Source organism: Dendropsophus ebraccatus, chromosome 6 (genome assembly GCF_027789765.1).
Source record: "Dendropsophus ebraccatus isolate aDenEbr1 chromosome 6, aDenEbr1.pat, whole genome shotgun sequence".
Lineage (NCBI taxonomy): Eukaryota > Metazoa > Chordata > Amphibia > Anura > Hylidae > Dendropsophus > Dendropsophus ebraccatus.
This window is the reverse complement of record NC_091459.1, coordinates 128,258,406-128,271,377: the sequence shown is the minus strand read 5'-3', so window position 1 is coordinate 128,271,377 and position 12,972 is coordinate 128,258,406. Positions and strand designations below refer to the sequence as shown.

The 12,972-nt window shown below is 39.9% G+C and overlaps 1 protein-coding gene across 1 annotated transcript; it reads left to right on the top strand.

The window, feature by feature from the left end:
- Window positions 1-615: 615 nt before the first annotated feature.
- Window positions 616-12,309, top strand: LOC138795081 (cysteine-rich venom protein-like). The gene is made up of 8 exons (XM_069974036.1): window positions 616-702; window positions 2,732-2,796; window positions 5,450-5,569; window positions 7,059-7,149; window positions 8,366-8,511; window positions 9,675-9,772; window positions 11,403-11,491; window positions 12,152-12,309. The coding sequence occupies exons 2-8, from the start codon at window positions 2,740-2,742 to the stop codon at window positions 12,274-12,276; spliced, it is 726 nt and encodes a 241-aa protein (XP_069830137.1). The 5' UTR covers window positions 616-702; window positions 2,732-2,739; the 3' UTR covers window positions 12,277-12,309.
- Window positions 12,310-12,972: the final 663 nt, after the last annotated feature.

The following is a 12,972-nucleotide window of genomic DNA, read 5'->3' as shown; positions in this document are numbered from 1 at the left end:
GAACATACCCTTTTTTTCTTTAATTTTAACACCTCCTTTAAGAACTGATTCAGATTGATCTATTTCCCAAGAGAAATATTGGCCATTACTTCTGTCAATCTTATAAGCCATAATCTTTATACATAGTATTATTTATTTCGGCTCACTATATGGCCCAATGCCCAGAGGTGGCCACACTATTTAAACAAAAACATACCCCTCTACTTTTCATTTTAATAACCCCTTTAAGAAAACTTTGATCTTTTTTCCCAAGGCAGGTACAGTCCATTATCTTCATCAATCTCAAAGAATTACGAGCTCTAATCCTGTTACCTAGTATTGTCTATGTCTGCCCATCACATTGACCAGTGCCCAGATGCGGCCAGGCTTGTTAAACAAGAACATACCCTTCTTCCTTAAAATCTATTACTGTTACCATAAACAAAGTGTATACATTTCTCCCAATGTAAGAGGAACTTGTAACGTAGACAATCAACAATAGGGATGTTCTAATATGTCACTCAATGCAATCCCACTTGTCTAACCTGTGTTATTATTGTCTCGTGGCTTCTTATGATGCAGATTGCTTCACCCTTTTATAACAAATCACAGAGGTACCCTATAAATAGAGCGCTCGGATGCCGTGACTTTACATTTCCTTCATCACTGTTATCTAGGAAGGACGTCAAGTGTGCAGAATCTCCATCTAGAATCAAAGGAGAGGTAAGGAGCACCGACGGCTGCTAATCCAGGGTTATTTTATTGTATAGTCTTCTATTTATACTATATGTCATAATGTTTTTATTATTATTTTACAGATTTATATTATTATTTTACAGATTTATATTAATTTCTTTGTTTTTACTGTCTTTGTTTATTTATTTATTGATAATTAATGTGTGTTCTGTATTTTATTTTCTGTCATTTTAAGAGGATTATATTGCCTTGTAAATTAGAAAAAAGGTGAAGTTTCAAAAAGTTTTAACTGAGATAGATATTATATTTTATACATATTGCAATATCTCTCTCTCTCTTTATATATGCATCTATCTATCTATCTCCTATGTATCTATCTATCTATCTATCTCCTATCTATCTATTTATCTATTAGTGATGAGCGAATAGTGAAATATTCGAATATTCGATATTCGTACGAATATCTCCCGAATATGTGAATATTCGATCCCATTAAAGTCTATGGGAACATCTATTCGACCACTTGGGGGTAAAAACCGGAAGCTGGGGGATTTGAACGCTTATCGAATATTTATTGAATATTCTGCGAACTATTTGATAATATTCGATAGATCAAATACCTTACTATTCGATCGAATATCTATTCGATCGAACAGTATTCACTCATCACTACTATCTATCTATCTTATATTTCTCTACTATTAAACATTGAGTGACAGCTGTAAGGGGTGATATACTGTATATCTCTCTGCTGCCACCAATGTTTGTGTCAGGAACTGCAGGGTTTTCCAAGCTTTGGTCTCAGCTAATCCACTCTGACCAAGCACTGTGCTTGACACAGAGCCCCTCATGTACTGTATATTCTTATTGGACGATACAGTACATGGGGAGGCAGTCTGACAGGAGCACAGTGTTCATGGCAGTCTCTGCAGAGTGATCACTGATTACTATCACCACTCGCCCTGCAGTGATCACTGATTACTATCACCACTCACTCTGCAGAGTGATCACTGATTACTATCACTACTTTCTCTGACCAGCTGTGATGTCATTTGGGTGGTCAGGTCCTCGGGAGTGGTAAGTATTCATCTTCCGGGCTTCTGTGAGCTGATTCAGCTCTGCACCGATCTGCCCTGTTTTAACTACCCCAGGGGACACATGAAGGGGCACAGCGATTCTGTTCTGAAAGCTCTGCAGATGAGTATACCCCTTTACCACCACTGAGAAAACGATGCATTACATGACACCTATTCTTATCGATGATCACGGGACATACACATATGGGCCGGGTTCTTTACAGTTAGAGTACAGTTATCATTTTGAAATTTAGAAAATTATTTATTTATCTAGTTATTATTTGTTTACTTATTAATTTAAAACAAATAGACAACCACCCTACATTATATGGGGAATTATTTCCTATAGGAATTTTATATCTGTGGATTAAAAAAAAATTGTTCAATTTAATGATTTTTTTTTTAGTAACAACAAGGGAGGTGACTCATATATTATATATTATATTGATTCAACCCTGCAATTTTAGGCGGTTGTGCTTTTCAAAAACTTTTTCTGTCTTAAAGGGATTAGGCTGGTTGACACTACATATTTGCATCCGTTCTTGCAGGAAACGGATGGAAAAAAAACAGATGGGGAAAATGGATGCACTTGTGTGCATCCGTTTTTCCATTGACTTCCATTATAAAAAAAAGAAACGGATTAAAATGCATGTTTTTTTTTTCCTTTTCTTAATGTACACAAAAATATGGCCGGCCACGTATTGTGTATGTTTTTTTTTAAATGCAAGTTCACGGAAAAACGAATCAAAATCAGATGCAAAAATGGATTGCAAAAATGTAGTGTGAACCGAGCCAAATCCAGGACTTAAAAAACATTGTGTATGTTGACATAAGGGAAATATGGAGAGGTAAGAATAGGATTTTTGTTATGTTTTACATAAGAGCAGCAACATAAAGGATTAAGTGTTGGATAACGCCTCTATTTTATTTTTTACATTATTACAATTTTTTCCCTATAATACAACAAACATTTATTACAGGAGGAAAAATGTGGATTGCTGTGCTGTGCTGTGCCCTGCTGGGGGTCTATGTGGTCCAGGTTCAGGTAGGTGCCCCGCACAAGTATTTGGATCTTATTGATGTTATTAACATAGTAACATAGTAACATAGTAAATAAGGTTGAAAGAAGACAAGAGTCCATCAGGTTCAACCTAATTAAACCATTTAACACTGATGATATCATGGCAGCATTAAAGAAGTCATCCAGAGTTAGTAAAACATGGCTACTTTCTTCCAGAGACAACACAACTCTTGTCTCAAGTTCAGGTGTGATTTGCAATTAAAGGGGTTGTTTGCCAAAAGTTTTTTTTTTTCCTTTCAAATCAACTGGTGCCAGAAAGTGTCAGAGATTTATAATTTACTTATACTAAAAAATCTTGAGTCTTCCAGTACTTATCAGCTGCTGTATGTCCTGCAGAAAGTGGTGTATTATTTCCAGTCTGACACAGTGCTCTCTGCTGCCACCTCTGTCCATGTCAGGAACTGTCCAGAGCAGAAGCAAATCCCCATAGAAAACCTCTCCTGCTCCTTAGACTGAAAAGAATACAAAATTTCCTGTAGGACAAACAGCAGCTGATAAGTACTAGTGATGCGGTCTCCTGGTGCTGGTGGTGCTGATAAACCCTTTAAGCAGACAAGGAGAAAGCACGGAAGTCAGGCTTTCTTCATACTCAGTGACTATTCATTGCACTCAGCGGCTGAGAGCCACTGCCCCATCAGTTATCAGTTAGCCCCATTATCTTTGAAGGGTCCGGTAAGGTTTAAATAAAATTGGCGGCTGTTATTTTAAGAAGAAAAAGTGTGTGATTATAGCATGCAAAAATGTCAAAATTAAAATCTAATGTTACTGAACCCCTTAAAGTAAACACCATCAATAAAAATTATAGCAAAATTGTAATAGCTTTGACAACCCCGACTACCCTCCCCCCCAAAAAAGCACCTTGTGGTGCTTGGGTGCTCATTTAGCCAACCAGTAGTTGTTGCAGTGTCCCATCTTAAGCCCCTATTCCACGGTAAGGAGCAAACAAGTGGTGTCAGTGCTCGTTTGCTCCTCCTTCCCCCGCTAGCTGCCACCGCTATTACACGGGTGAGCGGGTGAGTACAGGCGAGGCGTCGGGAAGCTGTAGGAGGGCGGCCCGGGTGATTGCTAGATTGTCCGGGCAGCCCATAGAAGATTGTGGCGGTCTGTTGCCACCGCTCCTATTCCACGGAGCGATGGCAGCAGATCACTGCTATCACAGTCGCTTGTTTTTCTACATGTTTGAAAAACAAACGACTGCAACAATCAGGCGACATGAAAGATGTCGGCTGATCATTGTCTTCTATTCCATGGGACGATTATGGGCCGTAACGGCCTATAATCATTCAGTGGATTACGGCCTTTAGTGGCTGATTGGCTGAGTGGCGCATAGAAAACTGGAGAGGTAAGTGTAGTTTCTTCCCCCCCCCCCCCCAACTGAGTACAGTCTGGCCCCCAGAGAGTTATCTATCCCCCCCCCCCCCCCCCCCCCCCCCCCAGACTGTCGCTTGTTAAAAATTTCATGTTAACCAGGTACCAAATGCTGTGCCAGGGGGCACCTGCTCATGTCTCTCATTGTGGTTCGCTACTCAGGTGGAGCGCGTGTGCATTGAAAAATGCTCCACTATAGTAACAAGCATTTTAGTGCTCGCTCATCTCTAGTTGTAGACCATGAAGTTCAACACTGGTAACAATATTCAATTAGGTAAAATTTTTAATTTGTTTAAAGATTAAAAAAAAAAAAAATCAATTAGCTCTCTTCCAGAAGGTGAAGAGCTTGCTCTTTGGTGCCACCTATTGGAGGTAGTAACTAAACAAGCCAGTGCTCAAGTAACTTAAAACAATATTAGAGATTGTTATTGGAGAAGCTCCTCCAGAAGGAAGAATCACCCATCTATACAACTATCTAGGGGTTCTTGCCCCTAATCATTCCACCTTTTATCTCAACATTTAGTTAAAGATTAAGGAAATAAGAATTATACAGATTGGAAAACATCATCAATGTAACGAGTCCTGAAAGAAGCCATCCTTCTTGGCAAACTATCCAAGAAAATGGGTGTTTTTGTTTTCCTATTTGTGCTTCTTAAATTAGCAAAATCTATTCCGGGCTGAGATGATGACTAGAGAGGAGCGAACCGGGTTCGAGTTCGAGTCGATCCGAACTCGATCGTTCGGTATTTGATTAGCTGGGGCTGCTGAACTTGGATAAAGCTCTAAGGTTGTCTGGAAAACATGGATACAGCCAATGACTATATCCATGATTTCCACATAGCCTTAGGGCTTTATCCAACTTCAGCAGCCACTGCTAATCAAATGCTGAAAGTTCGGGTTCGGATCGACTCGAGCATGCTCCAGGTTCACTCATCTCTAATGATGACTAATGGCAGAGGAGGTTATCCTTCCCTAATCCTAAACCTTTAATAGCTCAAAGGTTTACAACCTGTAATATAGTTCATCATATAAGTATAAAATCATTTTAGAATTCAGCTCTAGCATGTGACAATCCAAAAAGACCACAGATCATCAGATGACAACTGACTGGTGTAAAGAAAGTATTAATAACCACAATATCTCTTGGCTGATTACTGGTATGGGCGTTTGGTCTTAGCTGTTATACCCCTGACCTCGTCTTATTGCTGGGATCAGGAAGAATCTTACCTGTCCATTGTTGGTCTTTTAGGTTGCTGATCCAATGGCTGCCGTATCTACCGACAATCCAGATGTGCAGAAAAAAATTGTCAACATAACAAATACTTACAGAAGCACCGTTGAGCCAAGTGCAAGCAACATGGTAGAAGTGGTAAGTTATGGTATAGGAAGAGATAGTCACTCTTTAAGGGCAGATGTGGCTAAAGGAGAGGATGGGAAGGATCCAGATGGACATTGTCTATTTCCAGGACAGAGACACAGTACTTTATTATACTATGGCTGCGTTCACACTACGTTTTAGCAATTTTTTTTTTCCCCATTCGTTTTTGCAAAAAACGGGTGGAATAACAGATGGGAAAAACAGATGTAAAATTAGATGCAATTGTGTGCATCCGTTTTGATCCGTTTTTCCACTGACTTCCATAATAACAAAAAAGAAGGATCTAAACTTTTTTTTTTTAAGTACACAAAAACATAGCTGACCTTATTTTTGTGTATGTTAAAAGAACGGATTTGTCTTCTTTTTTTTTTTTTTTTTGCAAAAACGAATGAAAAAAACGGATTGCAAAAACGGTATGTGAACCCAGCCTGAGGGTAGCATTCATTACACAATAACATCCTCTATTGATGATGAGTCTAAAGTGGTGGTAGACTCCCATTGAAGGGGTGTTCTCATCTTTTAATATTTAGTTTTTTTAACTGCTAGGTAATACAAAAATAAGCAATTTTGTAAATGCTTTCTATTATTATTATTATTTATAAAGTGCCCTTAATTCCAGAGCGCTATACAAGTGATAGAGGGTAACAAACAGGAACAGTACAAGATCAAAAACGCATTACATCAAGATGAATAATAGACTGGTAAATGGGGGAAGAGGAACCTGCCCGCGAGGGCTTACAAACTATATTGATATTAGCAAAATTGCTTACTTTTGATGCTGTGCCCAGTGTACTGTTCCTATCGTTAACTGCCCATTGACTAGGCTACTGACCAGTGCTCTCCCGTCTGTGAGGCTCACTATGACTGGTGAGTACTCCCGGACAGTTTCGCGTCTCCTGTTCAGATCACAGATGGCTCCAAGGCTTGTAGACGGTCCCTGGAGCCATCTGTGATTTCAATGGGATGAGACGATCCTGAATTTGGTCAACATGAAGAGAATATCCCTTTAAGTACTCAAAATGGATGTGCCCATTAAAGCTTTATACAACTACTATTAAACTCAACAATGCTTATCCTCAGGATAGGCTAGCATTAGTAGATTAGTAAGGTATAACTCCCAGCACCTGTATCGATAATGTATTTGTGTATGACTTGCAGGTATTTCATAGAAATATAAAAAAATGTACCTCCTTAAAGGCCCAGACACTGCTCTTCATAGTAGCAAAGGTGTCCTATTCACGTAAATGGACACAATATGTAATACACTGCACTGACTTGACTACTAGGACAAGCACAGGAAGTGATGGCCAACTGATATGACTGCACTTCCTGTTGTTTTTTTTGTAAAATGCTGGATACACCTGGATAGGAATGTCCAGATATATCTTTATGGGTTTTGGAAGTTGTTTAATTTAATGGAATGACAAAATTTACTGTTTTATCCTTTCACTTTTTTATTTTGTTATTTGTTTATTTAAAGTCTTGGGACCCTGCCGTGGCAAAGAATGCTGATTGGTGGGCCAAACAATGTAAATTTGAGCACAGCAAACCAGAGAATAGAACCACCCAAGGTAGGTGAACCTGGGGATGATCAGTGTAATGTTATGTACTGTTCTTTATTCATTCACTGAGCACACTGAAAGCCCTGCCCCCTAATGCATTTAACCATAAGCACTCCTAATGAGTGCTTATAGTTATGTAGTGCATTAACAGAGGGAGGAACCATGGTTCACCTCTCTGACAGAACCTCTTCCTCCAGCCACAAGAGGATGGTGGGAGGGAAGGTTATCTAAAAGGAAAAATGCCTAACATAATGGGAGGAGGGGCTTACAGGGGGATGTCTATAGTTGTGTCCCAACTACTTATCCACTATATAAGGATACAAATGGGGGAGCGTATTACTATGTAAGAGCATTGAGGGGGCCTAAGTATTATCTGTGGGCTTGAATTGGGCCTAAATACTTCATGGGAGAAAAACATACATAGGACCTGACAGATGGGAGCACAAAAGAGGCACCTCTACAGTCTGGAGAAATACAGATGGGGGTTTGTATAGAAGGATGGTGCTGATTTTGGGTCTGTATAATGCTGGGGGCCTGACACTGGGGTGTATAATATGCTGGGGACCTGATACTGGGATGTATAATATGATGAAAGTTTGATACTGGGGTGTGTAATCTGCTGGGGGGCCTTATACTGGGATGTGTAATATACTGGGGCCTGATACTGGGGTTTTCAATATGCTTGAGGTCCAATACTGGAGTATGTAATATGCTGGAGGTCTGATACTGGGATGCATAGTATACTCTCTGTATGGTCCTAACTATAAGTTCTACACAATGAGGACAATATAGGGAGCATTCTGGGGGGGGGGGGGGGAACCCATTGGTGATCAATCACACCCCACAAACCACACCCATATAAACCACATACACAAGAAGCCACTGCCCTCGATGGCAAAGTCAAAGTGTTCCTGGATTTTTTTTTTTAAATGTTAGCACCTATGGTACAATATAGTGGGAAATAAATATATTATAAACTATAAAATATAGTTTTGAATGGGCTGAGCATGTTATAAACTTGTGGTAACCCCTCATAGTGGAGGGCCCATGGCAGAAGCCTCTTTGCTGTATTATAAGGCAGCTTCATCCTTCAAACCACATAGAAAATCGTCAGGTTAATGGTCCTCAGCTGTCAGAAGTAAATTGTGGAGTCCCTCTTATAAAAATGATAAGGTAAAAGTAAAACACTGTATAAAATACTGATATAAAACACTGTATTATTTAGAATTTCAATGTGGAGAAAACCTTTTCATGTCCTCGTATCTTGCCGGCTGGGATGTGGCGTTTAAGTCATTTGATAATGAAAAGAAAGATTTCACTTATGGAAAAGGAGCAAACTATCAAGGTGCAGTTGTCGGACACTACACTCAGGTACCATGGCTTCTTCTATGACATCTATCTGATGACTTTATTACATTGTTGTATTTTGTGACTTTTTTTGAAAGGTAAACTATAAGCAGGTTAGACAAACCTAACCTGCTGATATGTCCGTTTTGTGCATGGGGCGCTAAGGATGAAAGAATCCTCTACGCCATTTCTGTATAGTTTGCAGTTATACCCACATTGGACGCTTTGGAGCACTGGGGGCAGGACTACCACCCTAGAGCACCAATGATATTCATCAGGAAGGGCGGGCTGGCCGGGAGAGAAGACCAGTGCTCTGAGGACGGTATCCCCACCCCCAGTACTTCAAAGTGCCCGACTAGCTACTAAATATACAGAAATAGCATCCATGATGAAGGTAAGAGACTTATCCTCATCTACGGTGTTCCGTGTACAAAAGGGACATATGGGCAGTGATACCTGCTAATCGTTTCCCTGTAATGTCTACACTGCAAATAGCTGTAACAGGGAACAAAAGATGATCATTAGAGTTGAGCAAGCATGGGATTGAGCTCAATGCTCGACCACACACCTCATGGTGCTCGGCTGCTTGTAAAAAAAAAAAAAAAAGTTAAAAGGCTAAGCATCCAATCAATGAGCTTTAAAAGGGTTATCTAGAAAGACATGGCCATGGTGGTTTACAATTAATCTCTATTCACTCAATGGAACTGTGTTGCAAAATCGCATTCCAAACTGGAGGAAAGAGTAGTGCTGTCTCTGGAAGAAAGTGGCCTTGTTTGTCTAATGCTGGATAACCCCTTTAGGCTATGTTAGGCTATGGGGGGAGAGTCAGGCATGTTGGAATTCAACTGAAACCAGATCTGTTTGTTAGCAACCCAACTTATCTAAGGGAAAGCTAAGACTGGACACCCCTGAACATTGGCTTCAGGGTTCTTTTATTGGTTGGGGGGTGTCTTCTCCAGAAGTCCATGGGTCTTCATCCAAAAGTAAGGGAAAGTTGATAGAAACAGATATAAATAATGAAAATGAATAAATTCAACTCATCATTTATTTAAAAAAAAAAAAAAAAAGTGATAAGTATGTGATTGGAGGAGGTGTTAGCTAATGGACCTGATTAGATACTTATCACTCATCTTTAATGGACTGTTGCTGTCTATAAATGCTTGTGACATTTGTGAGTTCTTTTACAGCAAGTCTGGAATAACTGTCGGGCAATGGGATGCGCGGTGGCTTATTGTCCTAATGGGCCAAAATACAAGTACTTCTATGTGTGCCAGTACTGCCCACCGTAAGTAATAATATTAAATAAATGTTTAATAAAAATATGTGTTTGTATTTTCCCCTCTGTCTTTCTATTCAAATGTTCATCCATCCTTGGGAAAGCTGTGTGATTTCTCCTTGAAAACTGGATAATAAGTTTGTTGATCCAACCTACTTGTTTATATATGTATTGATCCTCACAGGTCAAGGGTGCGATCACATTAAGGAATCCACGCTGACATTGCGGATTCCGCCTCTCACCCCCACTTGACTCTCCGCCCATACCATAGACTTCATTCTAGGCTCGGGCAGATTCTGCCGTTTGCCCAAAAAATTGACATGTCAATTCCTGATTTACACATTGGAATAATATTGAGAGCAGCTCTTGTCTTGTCCAGCAGAGAGCTAGAAGCTCTTTACCCATGGAGCCACTGGCATTTTTACAATGCATATAAATCAGGAACTTGGGAAAGTTGGGTGCTTTCTCCATGAACATAATAAACCTGAGAAACTCCTTTACTGTTAATGCAGGAGCTTGAACTATACTTTGCAGTTTAAAATGAAAAAAAGTACCCAGCTTTCCCAAGCTCCTGCTTTACACAAACATAGTAAGTGTTCTGCACTTTTAAACTTCAAAATCTCTGCCTTCAAACTTCAAAATCTCACTACTATTCCTACAATTATCATTATTGCAAAGATCTGTTCACAAGAGCTCAGTATTACTTATGTTCCAATGCATGCATAACTCTGTATAGGGCACAGAAGCCGTAGGTAAGTATTACATATGCTCCTGAATTACATATAACCCTGTATGGTGTATCGGAACATGTGTAGTAAAATGCTGCAATTCCTGTGTACAGGTTTTTGTAGTAGCAATGGGGGAGGGGAAGGAGGGATGTGAGCCCTGCACTGTGAGACACAGCAACCTGTAAGCATAACAGAGGGCTGAGGAGGAGGAGGAGGATGAGAGGCGTTAGGCCCCTTCTGGCTATCATGCTCTCTGGAAGCCACAATGTTGGGAGGACATGATTGTAATGTCCGGGTCGGCGCTTGTAATCAAAATCCATTCTTAAACCAAAGCAACTTTTCCCATTAAAAAAAATCATAGAAATGCAGACAATTGGTTCTACACCCCAAAAATAATGATTTATTATTCTGAATAACATGTAAAACAAATGAAACAAACATTCAGAAACAGCAGAATATGTGATATTATAAGTTACTGTACAGTAATGGAGAGGATGGGAAACACAAGGGCGGACAGAGACTGCAGGGAGCATGAAGGAATGAGCAGGACAGATGTGGGCACATACATGCAGCGCTCTCTGTCTGGGGAGAGAGGGGTTACAGCTATTAAGAGATTACCTCCACAGTCCTGTCCCCTGATGTAAGCCCCAGCCTGAGGTGAATCTGCCATGATTTGGAAGGTGAGGGAGACTTCCTGGGTCAGAGTACAGGGCTGTAGACACCGCTATGCAGACCACGCCCCTCTTTACTCCCGCTCCCACCAAGTACAGGGAGCTCTTAAACCAAAGCAATGCTCTTAAACCAAGTAACACTGCCACTGCCAGCTTTTACAAAACCCCAGTAAATTCTATATTTTTTTCCTTTCTTTTGATGTTTATTAACATACTGTATTTCTATTTCAATTATTTCAGAGGAAACTATGTTAATTCTATGAATACCCCTTACAAAAGTGGACCAAGATGTGGAGACTGCCCCAACAATTGTAGAAATAACTTGTGCAGTAAGTATCAATGTTATAGCAAATTTCCATGGCTATTTCTAATGTGTTATAACTAGAGATGAGCGAACCTCGAGCATGCTCAAGTCGATCCGAACCCAAACATTCGGCATTTGATTAGCGATGGCTGCAGAACTTGGATAAAGCCCTAAGGCTATGTGGAAAACATGAATATAGTCATTGGCTGTATCCATGTTTTACAGACAACCTTAGAGCTTTATCCAAATTCAGAAGCCACCACTAATCAAATACCGATTGTTCGGGTTTGGATCGACTCGAAACCGAACCCGGTTCACTCATCTCTAGTTATAACCAAATAGTGTGCTAATCATTTAATGCTACAGGCCCAACGCCTGAGGCTGCACCACTGAGACAATCTGATGGAATCATGTTTTATTTTCTAAAAATAAATCAGATAAATCTCTCTGTATAAACACACCATACCAGGGTCATTGGTGGCAGCAGTAGGGTGGGGTGTTTTTGTGCAGAGATGAATTGTCGGATTTTTCAGGTGTTCACCACATGTCTTGAAGCTGGTGCCCCTGATCTTATTAGACCCTTGCATGCTATAAATATGAGTATACAGTATACATTAATATATGTATTATCTGTAAAAGTATTATCTGTACAGACATGTCCCTAATGTTGTCTTCTTCTTTCCAGCTAACCCTTGTAAACTCAACGACACATACAGCAACTGCAATGAACTGGCAAAAGACTGGTGTGGGGACGCCCGTATGAACAAGGCCTGTGGCGCCTCATGTAATTGCAAGACCGAAATTAAATAAAATCTGCGTCTTTATTTTCATGTCTATATTATGAAGGTGGATGTAGAAGTACATTGTCTAATTGACAATTTTTTAACATTTTTTTCCTAAATAAAAGCATTTTTTAAACTAAATGGATGGAGCTGTTACTGTGTCAGCACTAGAGATGAGCGAGTAGTAAAATATTCGTGACAGCTCGAAATGTAATCCGAACAGGCCACTATTTGATCAAATATCAAACCCCATTAAAGTCGATAGGAGAAAAATGCTTGTTTATTAGAAACCTAAATTTGACCACAAGTCCACAATGACACCTCAGAAAATGATGCCAACACCTCTGGAATGCAACTGGTACAACAGGGGAAGCATGCCTGGGTATATTTAACATACCAAAGTCGCAGTATTACGCCACTATCACAGCCTCACAACAATACACTCCAAACACAATATAACCCTTACGTAGAGTAGAAAAAATACAAAGGAACCTTCTTTCCTTTACATTAGCATGGACTGAAATCCAAATTGTAAGCAAAAGAAATGTTTTCATGCACCCCTTCAAATACAGTTGCCTTAGACAACCACAGATGGCATAGGCAAGGGGAAATGGAGTTAGAGGCTCTTGAGGTGAACCCTCCAAAAATGGAGTTAGAGGTCCTTGAGGTAAGCCCTCCAAAATAGAGTTAGAAGCCCTTGATGTGAGCCCTCCAAAGATAAAAT

Coding starts and splice junctions, on each gene's coding strand:
- LOC138795081 (XM_069974036.1), top strand. CDS start 2,740: ATGTGGATTGCTGTGCTGTGCTGTGCCCTGCTGGGGGTCTATGTGGTC. Junction 5,570..7,058: donor CAAGCAACATGGTAGAAGTG/GTAAGTTATGGT, acceptor GTTTATTTAAAG/TCTTGGGACCCTGCCGTGGC. Junction 11,492..12,151: donor TTGTAGAAATAACTTGTGCA/GTAAGTATCAAT, acceptor TCTTCTTTCCAG/CTAACCCTTGTAAACTCAAC.